At 41.2% G+C, this 17,735-nt stretch overlaps 1 protein-coding gene across 7 annotated transcripts in view; it reads left to right on the forward strand.

Annotated features, from left to right (window-relative positions):
• LOC102009884 (chromosome unknown open reading frame, human C16orf62) overlaps positions 1 to 17,735 on the forward strand; it is a 123,164-nt gene that overhangs the window by 78,629 nt on the left and 26,800 nt on the right. For all 7 annotated transcript variants that reach the window (XM_005391112.2, XM_005391113.2, XM_013517710.1 and 4 more), the window contains 2 exons: positions 997 to 1,074; positions 2,297 to 2,411. In XM_005391112.2, coding sequence (XP_005391169.1) covers positions 997 to 1,074; positions 2,297 to 2,411 — 193 coding nt within the window. The remainder of the gene's footprint in view (positions 1 to 996; positions 1,075 to 2,296; positions 2,412 to 17,735) is intronic.

Below are 17,735 nucleotides of genomic sequence, written 5' to 3' on the forward strand. Positions count from 1 at the left end.
TTAATCAGAATTACTTATTAGTGAAGTAAGTATTCTTAAGTACTCAGACACTGTAACTCTTATTTTCTGTTCCTTGTTGATCATTTTTTTCCATATTCACTTTTGCCCACTACTTACTTTTTATCACAGTAGCTGTCAAAAACATTTTCAAATATGTGATGTGGCTTCAAGAGATGGAAAGCAATCCAGTGTTGAGTCATGAGATGCCTCACACCAGTACTCTGCAGGACTCCACAGTCTGTTTCTCTATGAATTGTGGTGCCCTGATGCCACAGCACCCAGGGGTGCCACAGTGCACGGTTCAGAAACCATAGGCCCCAGCTTCATGTTTCGTTGGAAAACTTCCCTCAGTCTCTTTAATTGCTTCATGTTATTCAAGGAAAACAATCTTCTTACTTTTTTTTTTTTTTTTTTTTTTTACTACTAGCAGGCTAGTTAGCACACTTAAGACCTAATATAGAGACTTGACAAAAGGTGAATGAGTAACTGTACCCACTCTGTAGGAATGTGGATCGAGTGTGTTAAAACTGAATGATGTGGCCCCAGCTGTTTGTATTAGTACCACATAGCTAAATTGTGCACTTGCCCTTAGATTTAGAACTTTGTTTTGAGATGTTTGAGATCTTAAGCTTAGAAGAAGGGATATCTGGAAGTAGGGAAGTGACCTCTGACTGTTCATTAAACCAGAAAATGGTCCTTTGTAATGCTGACTGGAAGGGGTGACTAATTTAGGGAGTGTCTATCTTTCTTCCCCCTTGGAAATGTTTGCTCAAGCCTTAGCTAGTGGGCCCCCTTGGACCTTTGGTGTTTCAGAGTTCAGGCTTACCAGTGTTTGTCCTAGTTAGTTAGTTTGCATTGATTTTGTGTGTGTGTGTGTGTGTGTGTGTGTGTGTGTGTGTCTGGGTGTGTATTTAACGTCCTAATTTCTAAGGAAGATGTTAATATGGATCGGCCATCATTCAGTCCCATTTCTGTTTTATTTTTTAACAAATCTAGAGTGTGAACCGACTGGCAATGGAAACAAGGAAAGTGATGAAAGGAAATCATTCCAGAAAGACGGCTGCATTTGTGCGGGTATGTTCTAGGGATAAGGACTCTTAGACTTTGAATTCCAGTGGGCTATTTAGTTTGTGAGTTACCAAGTTGCTGTTCACAGAGAAAGACGAATATATGGAGATAAAGGCGGTTTAATACTGATTTTTCAGATGAAATTTCCCTGCTATCTGTGTTTTCTTATTGTTTCCAAAAGAAATAATCAGAAGAATCTGAATTTTAATACAAGTTGAGCATCTCTAATGCAGAAATCCAAATACTACCAAATCTAAAACTTTTTGACTACCAACATGGCGCCACAAATGGAAAATTCCACGGTGTGAAACTTTATTCCGTGCATAAGATTACCTTTAGGCTACATGTATAAATTGCATATGAAACACAAATGAATTTTGTGTTTAGATTTGGGTCCTATCCTGAAGAATCCTATTATGTGTATACAGGTATTCCAGTCTCCAACAAGTCATTTTGAAACACTTCTGGCCCCAAACATTTCAGATGAGCCATATTCATTCTACCTGTATTGTTTTGAGAAGGGGATCAAGATGGATTTGCACTTTTGTGTGCCAGCTGAATTACCTCTAACTTCCTCTAATACATTATTATAATATTATAAAGTACTTCTCTAATATAGTAATTGTGTTTGCAGTAGGCCGTGCCTGTAACTGGAAGGCTTAGCCCCCTTTTTCCTTAGTAAGCATAATGCTCAAAAGTTTGAAAAGAAATTTCAGTTTCTTGAGTATGCTACTCAAAATTGTATCAGAGCAATACACGTCTGTCTTTAACCCAAAATCATGCTGAAGTGATGATGCCAGGACCAGAGCATCATATAAACATTGCAGCCCTGCCTCTTGGTACCGTGTGTCCCGGTCCACAAGAGTCTACCACCCTTGGGCTCTTTGCAGCAGCCCCTGTGGTCCTTCCACAGTCCCAAGTAATCATTCTGAATGGCTGCTTCCTAATTTACCAGCATTAGGTGGTGCCTGTGCCGTTTCTCCAGTGATGGATGAAGAATTACTTTTCATCACCATACCCTCCTCATTCGCTGCTCTGCATCCTCCCAAGGGTTGTCAGATATATATAGGAAAGGCAAGAGAGAAAAATGAGAGGGTATTGGGCGAGAAAATAGAGGGATGAATTATTGTGTTTTTGCTAGAAACATATGATGGATGAAAATGGGAGTGTGACTGTACCAGCCCAGCATTGTCCACCTAACGCTCTTTGTCTCTCCCCTTCTCTCTAGGCCTGTGTCGCCTATTGCTTTATCACCATCCCTTCCCTGGTGGGAATCTTCACGCGCCTCAACCTCTACCTGCATTCTGGGCAGGTTGCATTGGCCAACCAGTGCCTCTCCCAAGGTGAGCCGGCAGTATCCTGGCCTGACTGCACCCTGGCTGCCGAGAAAAGTGCCAGGCCGGGCCCTGTGTGCGTGCATGCGTGTTTAAAGATTCCCTTAAGAAGAGAAAAATGATTAGTAAATGTTGAATCTTCGTTTTGTTTTGTTTTGCTGGTACTGGGTTTTGATTCCAAGGCCTTTACATTGAGTTACAGATTCAGTTTTTTAAAAAAAATCTGTAAGTTTTGAGGCAGGGTCTTATAAAGTCATTAAGTTGCCCAGGGTGGGCTTGAACTCACAATCCTCCACTCAACCTCCCAGAGTCCTGGGATTACAGGCATGCGTCACCATGCCCACTTTGAGTCTGTTTCTCTTGGAAGCACATCAGTGACCCATATGTGCATAGAGGCAGGTAGAGATAGATTACAGAACACAGAGAACTTCCTGTAAAACCCTTCTGAAGTCTATCTCAGGTTGGGTCAGGCAGCCTCCTGGAGGTGCTGGGCTGGGGACAGCTGAATATGGGAGGAATAAAGGCTGCTTGGCCACAACAGGGTCCTGTTTGGTTTTTGTTGGTGCTGTTTGTGTGCATGAAACCTCAGAGACACACAGGTGGAATCCGATTGTGTGGAAGGAACCCTGTCATAGGCATAGGAGCTGCCCCTAAGTGGGCATGCAGTGTGGCCCAGCTGAGAAACAACCTCAGTGAGCGTCAGAAGGTGACTGGGAACGTGTGAGGGAGAAGGTAAGGAAGCCACATGGTGTGCACTGTGGGCACCTGGGTGGTGATAGTGAACCCACCTCAGTGTGTCCTCACTTGAGGGGAGAGGAAGACAGTTCTTTACCCTTTTTTCCCATCTGTCATCACTGAGCAGTGCTTGTGGGACACAGACCTTTGGTGTGTCCCAGCCCTGAGCTCAGAGAATGCCCTCAGGTGAGAGACCCAGGTATTTGCTGCAGGGTGCCTGGGTTGCTTCAGTGGTGTATCCAGGGCTTCAGCCAGAGCCGTGCATGGTGGTAATGAGGTGTCAGTCCAGCAGGCCACATCACAGACATAAAAGAGATCCTCCCACAACATTTAGGGAGCAGCGCTTGTGTGGCAAGCCTTCTGCACACATTATCTTGCTTGTCCTCCCAACAAACCCATGAGGCTTTTCCTGAGGTTGGTGCCCTTTGCCCAGGTGAGGAAACTGAGGCAGGGAATGGGCAGGAAGCTGGCCTGGGGAAGGTCTGCAGGTAAGTGGCTGAATGGCCATGCTTTTCACCACAGGGTATATTAGATAGCAGTTGCACAAACAGCGGAAAGTGTAAGTGACAACTGGGAGAATACAGTAGCTCCAGGTGAGGTACATGGGTGTTCTCAGTGGTAGTCCCCAACCCTACCTCATGGGTTAGGCTTGATACTTTACCACTTGCTGACATTGGCTTATTTGGGTCCTCTGGGGCTTTTGGAGAGTAGTCACTCTTTTCCGGTTCTTTTTTTTTGGAATTGGACCTTGAACTCAGGACCTTGTGCTTGCCAGGCAGGCGCTTTGCCACTGAGCTTATCCTTGACCCTTCTCCTGTTCTTTTTACCCATGACATGGAAGGCCTGTCGGGTGTCTGTACCTTGATTCAACTGGGGAGCTGAATCAAGTAGCCAGCCTTCTGCTTATAGGAGTCTTCAAACATGGTTGCCCTGGAGGAACCTTTTCACACTGTCTGGTTTTGCTTTCAACCCCTGGAGTCTTTAGGAGCTTCCCAGCTTTGGGAATTAGACACCTTGTCCCTGAATCCCATGTGATCCAGTGCCTGCCTTCTGACTGCATCTCAAAATAAGCTTTAGCCAGGACAGACATTTTCTGTTGTTTGAACATACTAATCTGCTTCCCAAGTCAGAGCCTTTGTAGTTGTTGTTCCCAATCTCTAGAATGTTCTTTCCCTCAGATTTGCAAGACAAGTAATGAGAAGCCACAGCTCTTGGCTTGTGTGCTTGTTTGTTGTTTTTGTTTATGATGCTAGGGATGAAACTTGGGCCTTTGAGCATGGTAGCCAAGCACACTACTGCTGAGCTGCATCCTCAGCCCAAGCCACAGCTCCTTGTGGACCACCCTGGCTCAAGTAGCTGCTCTGTCATGCTCTATTGCCATCCTTTTTTTTTTTTTCCCCTGGTACTGGGAATTGAACTCATGACCTCGCGCTTGCCAGGCAGGCACTGTGCCGCTGAGCTAAACCCCAGCCCCGCTATTGCCATCCTTTTTGTCATCCTCACATATATCTCATGCTGACATTTTCTGTCACTTTGTTTATTGTAGGACAGACACCTGTGCTCACTGTGTGTTGGTAATTTCTCCTTGCTTTGTTGAGGATAATAGGTTAGGAAGGAACAAAGTAAGACAAAAAGTGGCAACTGCCACCAAAAACCTGATGATATGCAAAATGAAAATCAGAAGGTACTTCCTTGGATGTTAGAAAGTTTAAATCTTCTTATACATTGATTCCTTCTTGGGATGTTTAAAAAGTTTATTTTTATTATTATTATTTTTTGTCTTTTTGAGACAAAGTCTCGCTATGCAGGTCAGGCTGGCCTTGAGCTCACTTTTTAGTCCAAGCTGGTCTTGAACTCACAGTGATCCTCCTGCCTCCCCCTCCCAAGTGCTGGGATTACAAGCATGTGCCAACACTCCTGGCTTCAAGAACAGTTTAGACGCAAGACGGACTCCAGAGTTTTGTTTTACCTGCAGCATGAGCCATGAATCATGAGCTGCAGAGACCAGAGCTGCAGACTTCAAGTGAAGGCTCTGGAGGTCTAAAGTTTCTTCTTCCAACTTTCCGACCAGGACTAGGACATTGAATATTGTAGATCTTTGACAAATTTATGCCTGATGCCCCTATTGGGCTTCACGCTATTTAAAAAAAAGAAAGAATTTCCCAAGCTAATTACATCTCCTCCTTGATCAAAGATTTGCTGTTTCAAGAAGTGTTCAAGGAGAGTTTGAAAGGGCCAGGGATATAGCTCAGTGGCACAGCGCCTGCCTGGCAAGTGTGAGGTCCTGAGCTCGATTCCTGGTACCCAAAAAAAAGAGAATTTGAAGGATTTTTTTCTCTGTGGTGCTACCCTGTGATGCCAGGGGTCCACACCAAGGGACCTGTGTTAATCTGCACAGTGTTAGAACTTTGGGCTCCTCACCACCTGATCCCGCACTTGAAGCAATTGCTGGGGAGCAGGAATGTGGTGTCCATTCTATGTTTAAAAATTTATCTGATGATTTTATCCAGGTCTCTGAAATGCTGTGGCACTAAACCTTAAAAGCCTATTATTGTTGTTCTGAAAGCCACATATAGCAATTGCTGGCCAAAATAAATAATGCATTCAATTACTGAGAAGGGGAAGGCTAAATATAAATTAAATGAAGCTCATGGAAATAGGCTGCTTTTGTTTTTGTCCCTGAACATCCTCCCTTTCCAGCAGGTTATAAAACATTGCCCTTCCCCCAATTCATTTTCTTGCCTTCCGTAATCCAGCTTTGATTGCATCTTCTTTATCAGCCCATGGCTTTGCCAGGGTTGGGTCTAGCCCTACAAATAAACACGTGAACCCTTGTCAGGCCAGTTCTGATGCTCACAGTGGACCCATGTGGGGCAGGCTGGTTCTGTGGCTTTGCTCACAGCTGTGCTACACGCAGACTGGATCATGCTGGGACCTGGTGCAAGTCCTCTTCCTGCCCCTTACCAGCAGTACTTCGCAGAAATGAAAGACTTGCAAATCATTTCTTTGGGCATATGCTTCCCGCCTAGAGAAGCCCAGCAATGTTTGTGTTTGCTTTTAGCCCATATACCAGGTGTAACTTTTTACCTTTCTTTGTTGGTGGCTCTTTTCTGAATGATCATTAACATGCCCCAGCAAGAGCAGCTTGTTTCGCCCTTTATTTTACATTTTTGCTTTTGTTCCTTTATCTTTACAGTTTCTAATCTCAAAAGTGGGAGTATAGTCAGCCCATTGGAAACTCAGGTTCTGCTTTTGAGAGTTCTACTAATCACAGACGGAAAATATTTGAGGATGGGGAGAGGACAGTCGCATTTGAACTGAACATGTATAGACCTTTTCCCTTGTCATTATTCCCTAAACAGTGTAACAGCTACTTACATGACTTTTGTATCATATAAGGCATTATCAGTAGTCCAGAGATGATTTAAAGTACATGGAGGTTGTGCATAGGTTGTATGCAAATACTGTAGCATTTTACATAAGGGATTTTGGTATCCACAGATTTTGGTATCCACAGGGGTCCTGGAATCTATCCCCTGCAGATACTGAAAGATGACTATATTTTACAGTGGAAGTAGTGTTTAAGATAGGTCTAGAAAGAATACATATTTATGAGGAGGATGTGGGGAAGGGGAGGAGGAAGGAATGATCAGCATTCTAGGTAGAGTAAATGGTCTGAAAGACATAGAAGAGTGGAATTACCTGGCCTTGATATGGCAAGTGAGTTCATCGAGAACAGCATTCACAAGAGACTGAAAGAGCAGGAATGAGCAAAGCTTTATTGAGCTGGCTGATGGACAGCCTCTAACCAGGAGCCACAGAAGATATCTGCGCCAATCTGGGTCTCACCTTCAGTTTAAGTACATTTTTAGGTTTCCATAGTAACCATTACTTCATTTTTGGGAATCTTAAAAGAATGTCACACAATTATCACAAAGTTTATTTTTCCTAGAAGCCGTTGGACAGCTGGTTTCCAGATGACCATTGCAGTTTAACTTTTAAACTATTTCCCAATTTGTCCTGTTCTCACTTTATGACACTGATGTCCTTTAAGTGGGTTGATAACTAACCAAGGGGAGGGGTTAAGAGTGGGGTCAAGTATAGTTTAAGTGAACTTAAGTGATTTCTCTTAATATGGAGTTAAAAAAAGAAAATGGAGTCTCTCTTGCCCTATCAGTATGTTTGGCCAGCAGTAGAATATTGAGACAAGGCCTACATTAACGATAACTTTCTCCTGGTATTAGGGGTTGGACCCCAGGGTTTTTGTGCTAAATTACGTATCTAGCTCATTTTTTATTTTTGAAACAGGATCTCACTAAGTTGCCCAGGCTAGGCTCAACTTGTGATCCTCCTGCTTCAGCCTCCCAGAAAGTTGGAATTACACACATGCATCACCATGCCTGGCTAACAGTGACTTTTAAGTCTTGGAATGCATTGGTGCCAGCCCTGACTGTACCACTTAGCAGTCAGGTGCTCTTGGACAAGTTGACCTGTCTGTACCTCAGTTTCCCCATCTATAAAGTGGCAGTGATCACAGTGTTACCTGTGAAGAGCAAATGAGATTAAAATGGCCTTAGCATACTTGGCCTCCTGGCAACACACAGTAGCTGCTCTGTGACCATCATAACATCTCACAATGAAAGCTGCCTTGGGGTTATAGGTGCAGTGTGCATTGACTCTACTCTGCTTTTAGAGTTTTAAGAACCAAATGATTTTTCTTTTCTTTTTTCTGGTACCAAGAACTGAACTCATTTCCTCAGGCTTGCCAGGCAAGTGCTTACACCACTGAATTATATTCCTGGCCCACCAAATGATTTCTCATATGCAGAACCTTAAGGAATCTACAGGAAAGCCAATACTTAGTTCAAAAATAATAGCTCAATTATGCATAGCCTCCTCTGAGCCCCCACAGGGATGACAGACTTGTCACCTCTGCAGTGTCCACAGATAGGAGTTAGGTGACCTGTGGGGCTGAGCGAGCTCAGCTCAGTGTGAGAGCAGGTATACAGGAGCCTCCTGATGGGACTCCTGAAACGAGGAAATAATTTATATCTCCCAAGTGGACTTCCCCATTAAGTGCTGACAGCGTGAACATAAAGGGCATGCTGTATAAACCAGGTGGCAAAATCAGGGTTAGATTAAGCTGTCACTGGTAACAATTAAGTGATGATGAGTGGCATGTTTAATTGTCCCTAGGCATTCATGCTCCTTTAAATCTTACTCTGTATACACATCACTGAAATAGTGGATCTTGAACTGCTTTAACAACAAGTTCTGTCACAAAACACAGGCTAGCAATAGGATCAGATCCTAATACCTAATTTGGCTGTGGATAGTGAGCTGTTCCCTGAGGCCATGAGGCTTTACCAGAGGCATCCCATACCTGGGTGACAGCACATCTTTGATGCAGAGAAAGTGTGCAGAAATTGGATGTTCCTGATACAGCATTTTTGTGGTAATTACCATTATGGTGATATGGTTAATCCAAACCTAAATCTGTACAGCAAGAGAAAATATTGAAGATTAGTATAAATGTTTTGCAGTGGGCTTTCTGGATCTTGAAAGAATGAATAATTCTGATAGGCAGAACCCTTTGTTAGAAAAGTATATTCAAGGGATGAGAATCATCAGCCATTGGAACATTTTGTTATAAATGGTGGTGTTTCTGTTCTGGCATTCCCTGGACTGGGACAGCTGTCCGGTTCAGTTATGTTGGAAGATGTGATAGTTTGAAAGTCTGGGAGTGGAGTGAAAGTGATTGCCTTTGAGGTCTTCTGTGACCTCGGAAATTTATGATTCTGACAAGTAGTATAGATTTCCATTAGCACTGATCTAACACTTTATTTAGAAAACATCACCATCTCTGAAGGTGGTCCCTTATCACTTTTGGTATCTCCTGTGATTCATGTAGTGAGTCATAATCCAGGCATCCAGTGCCAAGGACACCAAGGGACGAACATGCTCCTGTAGGTCATAGTTAAATCCAAATTTATTTTATTGTTCTGGAGGATATTTGGGGAGATTTCCTGTATCCTGCTGAAATTAGAGGCAGTCTGTATGCTATTTTAAATTTTGATGATTTTTTTAGTATAAAAATTTGGAATGTTCATTTGAAAAAATTCCAATACAGAAATGTCAGACTTTGAAAAAGCAAAACTCCCAAAATGAAAGCCTCCAGTAGGCCAAGTGTGGCATTGCAAGCCTGTAATCCCAGCACTCTGAATGGCTGAGCAGGAGGATCACAAGTACAAGACCGGCCTGGGCAATTTAGAGACTTAGTGAGAACTTGTCTTGAAATGAAAATAAAGGGGCTGGGAATGTGGCTCAGTGCAAGGGCCTTGGGTTTAATTCCCAGTACTACCACCACCACCACCAAAAAACCCCCCAAAAACCCTCCAATAATCTGGCCTATCTCCCCTCTCCTTCCACTAAAAATCTATTTTTGGATATTTTTCTCATTTTTTTTTTCCTGTGTGTCCATTAAAATAATCGTTATTCTTTAATTTTTTTAATTTTTCTTTTTTTTTTTTGGTTTTTCTCCGGTACCAGGAACCGAACTCACGACCTTGCGCTTGCCAGGCAGGCGCTTTGCCGCTGAGCTAAATCCCCAGCCCCAATAATCGTTATTCTTATATTCTCTCTGCCTTTCTATCTGCCTGCCTTCCCCTCCTTCCTCGATCCTTTCCATGTATTCTCATATGTAATCCCTCTTTCCTTAGAAAAGAGATGACTCTGAGCCTTCTATAATGGTGTTCATAGGTTTTTTCAGCTCATCAGTAAATCTGGTGCACCCTACCCGCCACCCGATAGCAATACATACTCTACCCCAATCTTCGTAATAGCTGGTCAGTATTCTGTTTCTCTATTTTGGAAGTGCTATAAATTCTTTTCCCCAACCTCTCTCCCTATTTTTTTCACTGACAAAATGTTTCTACTGATGAAAACTATTTGGATTGTTCCCCAAGTTTTGCTTTTGTGAACACTGAACAAATTTGTGTCTTAATTCTGAGCAGTTTGAAGCTTCCCGGCAGTTGTGCAGCCTGTTGTTGATTCAGAGCCTTCAAACGAAACAGATAGCAGTGCAGCTCCTTGGGGGGATGTTCTTCAGGGAAGCCACTGGTCCCAGAGTCCTCTGCAGGAGCCAGAAGAGGCCCCAGAGCACAGTGTGAAGCCTTTCTAGGCCTCAGGAAGAAGAATCCTGGCAAGTGGCTGGCTGTGTGGAGCACTTGCTCCCTGAGAACAGCTCGTAGCGTGGAGGAGCTGGTCAGAATGGCCTCCTTGGCACATTTACTGCATAAAGTGGTCTGTGCCAGTGGTGCCCACAAGACGTGTGGTCTTCCATCTTAGGAGGACCTTGCTTGGTTGGGGCCCAGGGTGGTGCTTCCTTAAAACAGCAACAGCCATGGGATGATGATGATGATGATGAAAATGACAATGATTTGTAGTCTTGGGTTTTACCACTGAGCTACATCACCAGTCCTTTTTTATTTGAATTTTTTTATGTTGAGGCATGGTCTTGGTGAATTGCCCAGATTGGCCTCAAACTTGTGATCCTCCTGCCTCAGCCTCTTTAGTTGCTTGGATTATAGGCATGGACCACCACCACACACAGCTGGGATAATACTTTTTTATGAATGGAACTCTTATTTCTTCTTTCTGTAGGTTAAGAGAAAATGTGTCCTGCTGAGTGTGATGGTGCATGCCTGTAAATCCCAATACTCCAGAGGCTGAGGCAGGAGGATCTTCCTGAGTTTGAGCCAGCCTGGGCTGGATAATGAGTTCAAGATCAGCCTAAGCTACACAGTGAGACCCTGTCTCAAAAAACAAAACAAAATGAAAAATCCTATTTAATTCATTTTGTCATGAATCATCTTCCTTGGCCTTTTTGGCTTTTAATAAAAGCCAATAAAATGTAATACAGTATAATGTTGATATTAGCCAAGCCCAGTGGTGCACACTTACAGTCCCAACTACTCAGGAGGCTGAACGGGAGGATCATTTGGGCCCAGGATCAGCTTGGGCAAAGAATGAGGTTTTATGTTTTTTTCTCCTTTATTTTTTAAAGTACCTATTTGTCATACATATTGATGACATTCATCATAGAGAATTTATACCTGTACATAATGCATCTTAATTTTTATTTTTTCCATTTCCTTCCTCTCCCTTTAGCACTTTTTCTTCTCCCCAATTACAGAAGCTTTGTGTCCATTTTTCCTTTCATTTCCTTTATTTTCCTTTTCCCTTCCTTCCTTTCCCCCTCTCTTGTTCCCATTCCCATTTAAACATGTTCTTCCTCTTTCCCAATATCTGTCCTCCATTATGCTCCTTACTTACCCTTTGGGTTTCTCATGCAAGAGAAACAATGTGCTATTTAAACTATGTGTCTGATTTATTTCACTTAAGATTATGGTCTCGAGGTCCATCTATTTCCCTACAAATGACTGAAGTTTATCCTTATTTAGGGCAGCGTCGTAATCCATTATATATAAATACCAAATTTTCTTTATCCATTCATCCGTGGATGGGCATATGGGCTGTTTCCAAGATTTAGCTATTGTAAATTGTGCTGCTATAAACATAGGTATGTATATTATCACTGTAATATGATGCTTTGAACTCAGGAAGATAACCTAGAAGAGGAACAGCTGGGTCAAATGGAACCTCTACTTTTAGTTTTTTGAGTAATCTCCATACTGATTTCCATAGTGGTCATACCAGTTTATACTCCCATGAGCAATGGAGAAGGGTTCCTTTCCCCCTACAACCTTGTCAGCGTTTGTTATTGGTTGATTTCTTGATGATAACCATTCTTTCTGAAGTGAGATATTATCTCAGTGTTGTTTTAATTTGCATCTCTCAAATGACCAATGGTGTTGAGCATTTTTTCATATATTTATTTCCTGTTTGTGCTTCTTCATCTGAGAAATGTGTATTCATTTCAGATGCCCCTTTTTGTATTGGGTTTTAAAGTTTTGGGGATTTGATTTTTTAAAGTTCTTTATGTATTTTAAATGTTAGTCCTTTCAAGAGTAGCTGGTAAAAATTTTTTCCCAGCCTGTGGTTTGTCTCTTCACTTTGTTGGTTATTTCTTATGCTGTGCAAAAGCTTTTTAATTTGATGTGATCCCAGTTCTTGATTCTTTGTACTATTTCCTGTACAGTCAGGGTTTTGTTCATAAGGTCTTTACCTATACCTATATCTTCAAGAGTTTTACCTATTCTGTCTTCCAGCACATTGTTTTTGTTTTTATATTTAGATATTTGATCCATTTCAAATGTAGTTTAGTGCATGGGGAGAGATTCAGGTCTAGGTTTAATTGTAGGCATGTGGAAAGTACCATTTATTAAAGAAGCTGACTTTTTTCTAGTGAAGGTATGTGGCCCCTTTGTCAAAGATAAGGTATCTGAATGTGCTTGTAGTTGTTTCCACATCATCTGTTCTGTTCTGCTGATCTTTGGGTCTGTTTTTTTTGCCAGTACCATGCTGTTTTTATCACAGTAGCTTTGTAGTATAACTTTGGATAGGGGATTGTGATACCCGCTACCTTGCCCTTGTTGACCAAAATTGCTTTTGTTATTTTAGTTTTTTTCTGGTTCTACATGAATTTTAGGATTGTTTGCTCTAGTTCTGTCAGGTATACTAGTGGTATTTTGACTGGTATTGCATTAAATCTGTGTAACACTTTTGGAAGTGTGGCCACTTTCACAATATTGTTTCTGCCTATCCAAGAACAGAGGATGTTTTTCCATTTTCTTTGTTTCCTAAGTATTTCATTTTTCTTGATGGTATTATGAAAAGTTTTGTTTTCCTATTTCTCTCTCAGTGAATTTGTTATTCAGGTCCAGAAATGCTCATGATTTTTTTTTTTTTTTTTTTTTTTTGAACTTGTGTGTTTATTTCACTTAAGAGTATGGTCTCAAGGTGCATCCACTTAGCTAGAAATCTCTCAACTTTATCCTTCTTTATGGCAAAGTAGTTCTTCATCATACATTTTTTAAAAGTATGTCTTATTTATCCATTCATCTCTTGATAGGCATTTTGGCTGTTTCCAAGATTTAGCTATTATAAACTGTGCCCCTGTAAACGTGAGTGTGCATATTGCTATAGTATGATGTGTTTAATTCTTTCAGGAAAATACCAAGAATAGCTGTGTCAAATGGAACCACTAGTTTAAGTTTTTTTAGGAATCTCCACACTGATTTCCACAGTCATTGCACCGTCTGTACTCGCACCAACAGTGGAGGAAAAAAGGTTCCTTTTTTCCCACAGTCCTGCTAGCATTTGTTACTGGTTGATTTCTTGATAATAGTCCTTCTTTCTGGAGTGAAAAAGAATCTCAGTGTTGTTTTAATTTGTATCTTTTAAATGATCAGTGATGTTAAATGTTTTTTCATGTATTTATTTCCTGTTTCTACTTCTTCATCTGAGAAGTGTATTCATTTCAGATGCCCGTTTTTGGATTGGGTCTTTAAATTTGGGGGTCTGATTTTTTTTTTTTTTTTGAGTTCTTCTTTTGAGTTCTTTATATATTCTAGATAGTAGTCCTTTGTGTGAGGAACAGCTGGCACAATTTTTTCCCACGCTGTGGGTTGTCTCTTTACTTGGTTGGTGGTTTCTCTTGTTATGGAAGAGCATTTTAATAAGATGAGATCCCAGTTGTTGATTCTTGGTGATATTTACTGTGTGATTTGGGTTTTCTTCATAAAATCTTGGTCTATACCAGTATCAAGAGTTCTACCTAAAAAAAAAAAAAAAAAGGTTTTACCTATTCTATCTTCTAGTAGATTTAGTGTTTCTGTTTTAATATTTAGATCTTTAATCCATTTCAACTTGAGTTTAGTGCATGGTGAAAGATATGGGTCTAATTTTAATCTGTTGCATATGGGAGGTTTTCTGCTATTACTTCTGTGAACAGGTTTTTTTTTTATGTTGTTGGCTCTATCTCCTGCTTTTTCATTAACTCTGATCAAGCTTATGTTATTCGTTTTTACATCATCTAACAGCTGTTGAATTGATTTTTCATGGTGCCTGATGTTTTCAAGAAATCTTTCTTCTATATCTGATAGTCTGTTCTTATGTTAGCTCATTCTGCCACATATACTTTTAATGGAATTTTGTTTTTTTATTTTATTATTATTATTATTGTCTTTTTGAGACAGGGTCTCGCGATGCAGTTCAAGCTGTCCTTGAGCTCACTATGTAGCCCAGGCTGGCCTTGAACTCTTGCAACAATCCTCTTGCCTCAACCTCCCAAGTGCTGAGATTACAGGCGTGTGCCACCATGCCCAGCTTTAAGGGAAATTTAATCTCCTGCATATCTGATTGAATCTGTTTCATGGATTCCATGTCTTTCCTATGTTGGGCATTCATGGTTTCCATCATTTCCCTGAGCTCCTTTATTTATTTATTTTTTTTTCTGTATCTGCTCTAGAGTCACTAACCATGTATTTCATTATGGTCACCATCTCTCTAGTTATCTGAGAAATTATTTCTGATTTGATATTTTCTAATGCCTCATTCATCTGCTTTGTTACTTCCAGTGTTAACACTTCAGAGAGTCCTGGTGGGGGTGGCTTTTGCATTGTTCCACTTCATTGCCTTCTGCGTTTGGCTTTGGTGAGCTGGAAGTCTGGAGTTGCATCTTGGTTAAGTGTTTTCTTATTTTCTATTTTCTTAATTCTTGAGTTGATGCTTATAAATTGCTTATGGCAGGTAGCTTTATTGCTAGTGTTTAGAACCCTTAGGAAATGACTACTTCTCAGAGATGTCTTTGAGATGTAGCTGGCTTTTGGGTTTTAAGTCTGTTGCTAGATCCTGTCTCTTCAATTTACTGGGGATGAGAAGTTGTTGCCTATTTGGCCTAGCCCTTGGTTCTTTGGTACTGGCAATCTCAGCCTTGGCATACCAGGAAGAACAATTTATTAGAACAGTTATATTACTTTGGCTAAAGTAGTGCAGTCAGCAGTAACAATAGTATCAAACACAACCTAGCAAATGACAAATTGTGGTACCTACTAATTTGCCACCTTTAACTGTATGAACTAGGTTTGTGGTTATATAACAAAATCTAAAAAAACCCAGAAAATTGTATACAATAAATAAGCCCGCAGTATGGTGATTTACCTTCAGGGGAGAAAAGTAGAGAAATAGAATAAGAGAAAGAGATTAGAAGCAAGGCTATTAGACAAAAGAATATTACTTGAATGTTGGAAAACTGGTTAAAAAGAGAGAAGGAAGAAATAAAAACAAGAACAGAACAGAACAACAAAACTACAGTAGTGTTCACCCTCATAAAACAAGACAATCAATCAACAAAAAGTAGAAAACAAAGTCAAAAAAAGAAAAGAAAAAAGAAGAAAAGAAATGTCCACTTCAGGGTGTGTCTCTGCTTTCACTGGTAGACAGAGTGGGCTAACAGAGTCTAGATCCATGTTGATTAATCCTAGCAAGCCAGTCATAGATTTATGACAGTGTAGTGGATAGCCCCAGCAAGCCTGTACCTTCAGTTCCACTGAAGGGTCCTGCCCCTTTAGTTTATTGGGGATGAAAGGTTGCAGCCTGTTTGGCCCAATACCCTGTTCTTTGGTACTGGAATGTAGTATTGTTTATGACCCCCAGACAATCTGGCTATTGACATACAAGGAAGTTCAATTGATCACAGTTGATCACACCTTGAATAAAGTAGTATAATCAGTAGTAAGAATAGCATCGACTACAGACTGGAAATGGCAAACTGTGATAACTATTAATTTGCTGTCTTTAGGCATAGGCACAAAATTTGTAGTTATATGACAAAATCTAAGACACATCAGAAAATACCCACTCAGTGGATGATTTTACCCTAAGGGGAGAAAATTTAAAAGGGATAAGAGGAAAAAATAAAGAAATAGAAGAAGAGAAAGAGATTAGAAGCAAGGCTGAAGGACAAAGGAAGATTATTCATGCCTTAGGAATCTGGTAAAGAAGACAGGAGAAAGCCGAGCGTGGTGGTGCACGCCTATAACCCAGCACTCTGGGAGGCTGAAGCAGTGGGATTGCAAGTTTGAGCCCAGCCTGGAGTGATTTAGGGAGACCCTGTCTCCAAATAAAAAATACAAAGGGCTGGGAATGCAGCTCAAGCACTGGGTCTGATCCACAGTTCTGCCAAAAAAAAAAAAAAAAAAAAAGAAAAAGAAAAATGTGATGTTGATATGAGTTTCAGAACTCTGAACTGTGAGGAAAACCTGTTTTCACTTAGATTGGAGTTATAATTACAAAGCTAACAACACTGAGAAGGCTCCCAGATAGTGTCTTCTATCGGGGGCATGCCTGTTGAGGATAGAAATAAAAATCCACTTTGGAACCCTGCACGCCCCACCCCTAAATAACTGTTTATTTTAGCTCCCTCCTGCAGAATGGGAACTGGGTGGGGTGGGTGAGAGGAGCAGGGTGCAAGGGACAAAGCTGCTCTCTCTTTAACGAGACATAATAATAGGCACATTCTCTGGGCCACTCAGTCATGAGCACATAAATAGAAAAAACAAATGGTCTCTCAAGTTGCTTGGAGCAAAATTTTAGGCTCCACTGAAAAGAGCTCTTGGCCTTGATTTGTGATTTTTGTGAAGTTTTTACTGAAAGCACCCGCTTGCCCCTCACCCTCACCCCCACCACCTCCAGCATGGGGACAGTGGGCTTTTCCTGAAGGAGGACAGCCAGTCGTGGTGGGATCCAGATATCCACTAATGCTAAGGAGTAGATTTAGGTCTTCCATTTTACTGTGGTGAAGTGTATAAAAATTTATTTAAGCGTATAGGTCAGCGGCACTAATAGTCTTTGCTCCATTTCCAGAACCTCATTGCCCCAAACAGAATGGAAACTCTGTACCCATTAAGTAGTAACTTCCCCTCCCCACTCTTCCCAATCTACAGTGTCTCTGTGTTTACCTGTTCTGGGTACCTCATGCAAGTGTGCTCATTCAGTATTTATCTTTTCACGTCTGATGTACTTAACATAATCTTTCCAGACCTCATCTGTGTTATCGCATGAGTCAGAATTCCATTCATTTTTAAGGCTCAGTAATATGCTATTTTATGGGTTAACTGGATCTCGTTTATTTGTTCATCCGTTGGTGGACCCTTGGGTTGTTTCTGCTGTTTGCATTTTGAATAATGCAGTCACAAACATTGATGCACACAAGTGTGTCTCTGTGAGTCCTGCTTTCAGTTATTTGAGGTGTACACCTGGTGTGGAATGGCTGCGTCAGATTGTAATTCTGCGTCTAACTCTTTGAGGAATCACCAAGTTTTTCCTCAGCAGCTGTACTGTTTTATGTACATCTCCACCCACCATTCAGATACTTTCCAGTTTCTCCACACCCTTGCCAGTACTTGTGCTTTTATTTTTTCCTTAACTTTCTTTTTTCTTCTCCTTCTTTTCTTCTCCCTCCCATCCATCCATCCATCCTTGTTCTCCTAGTGAGTGTGAAGTGGTGTCTCACTCTGTGATTTGGGTTTGCACTTCCCTGATAACTAGAGCATTTAAGCATCTTTTCAGATGCCTGTTGGCCTTTTGCACGTCCTCACTGTAGGAATGTCTTTCAGTTCCTTGCCTGTTTTGAAC

Source organism: Chinchilla lanigera, unplaced genomic scaffold (assembly GCF_000276665.1).
Source record: "Chinchilla lanigera isolate Chin_1 unplaced genomic scaffold, ChiLan1.0 scaffold00041, whole genome shotgun sequence".
Taxonomy (NCBI): Eukaryota; Metazoa; Chordata; class Mammalia; order Rodentia; family Chinchillidae; genus Chinchilla; species Chinchilla lanigera.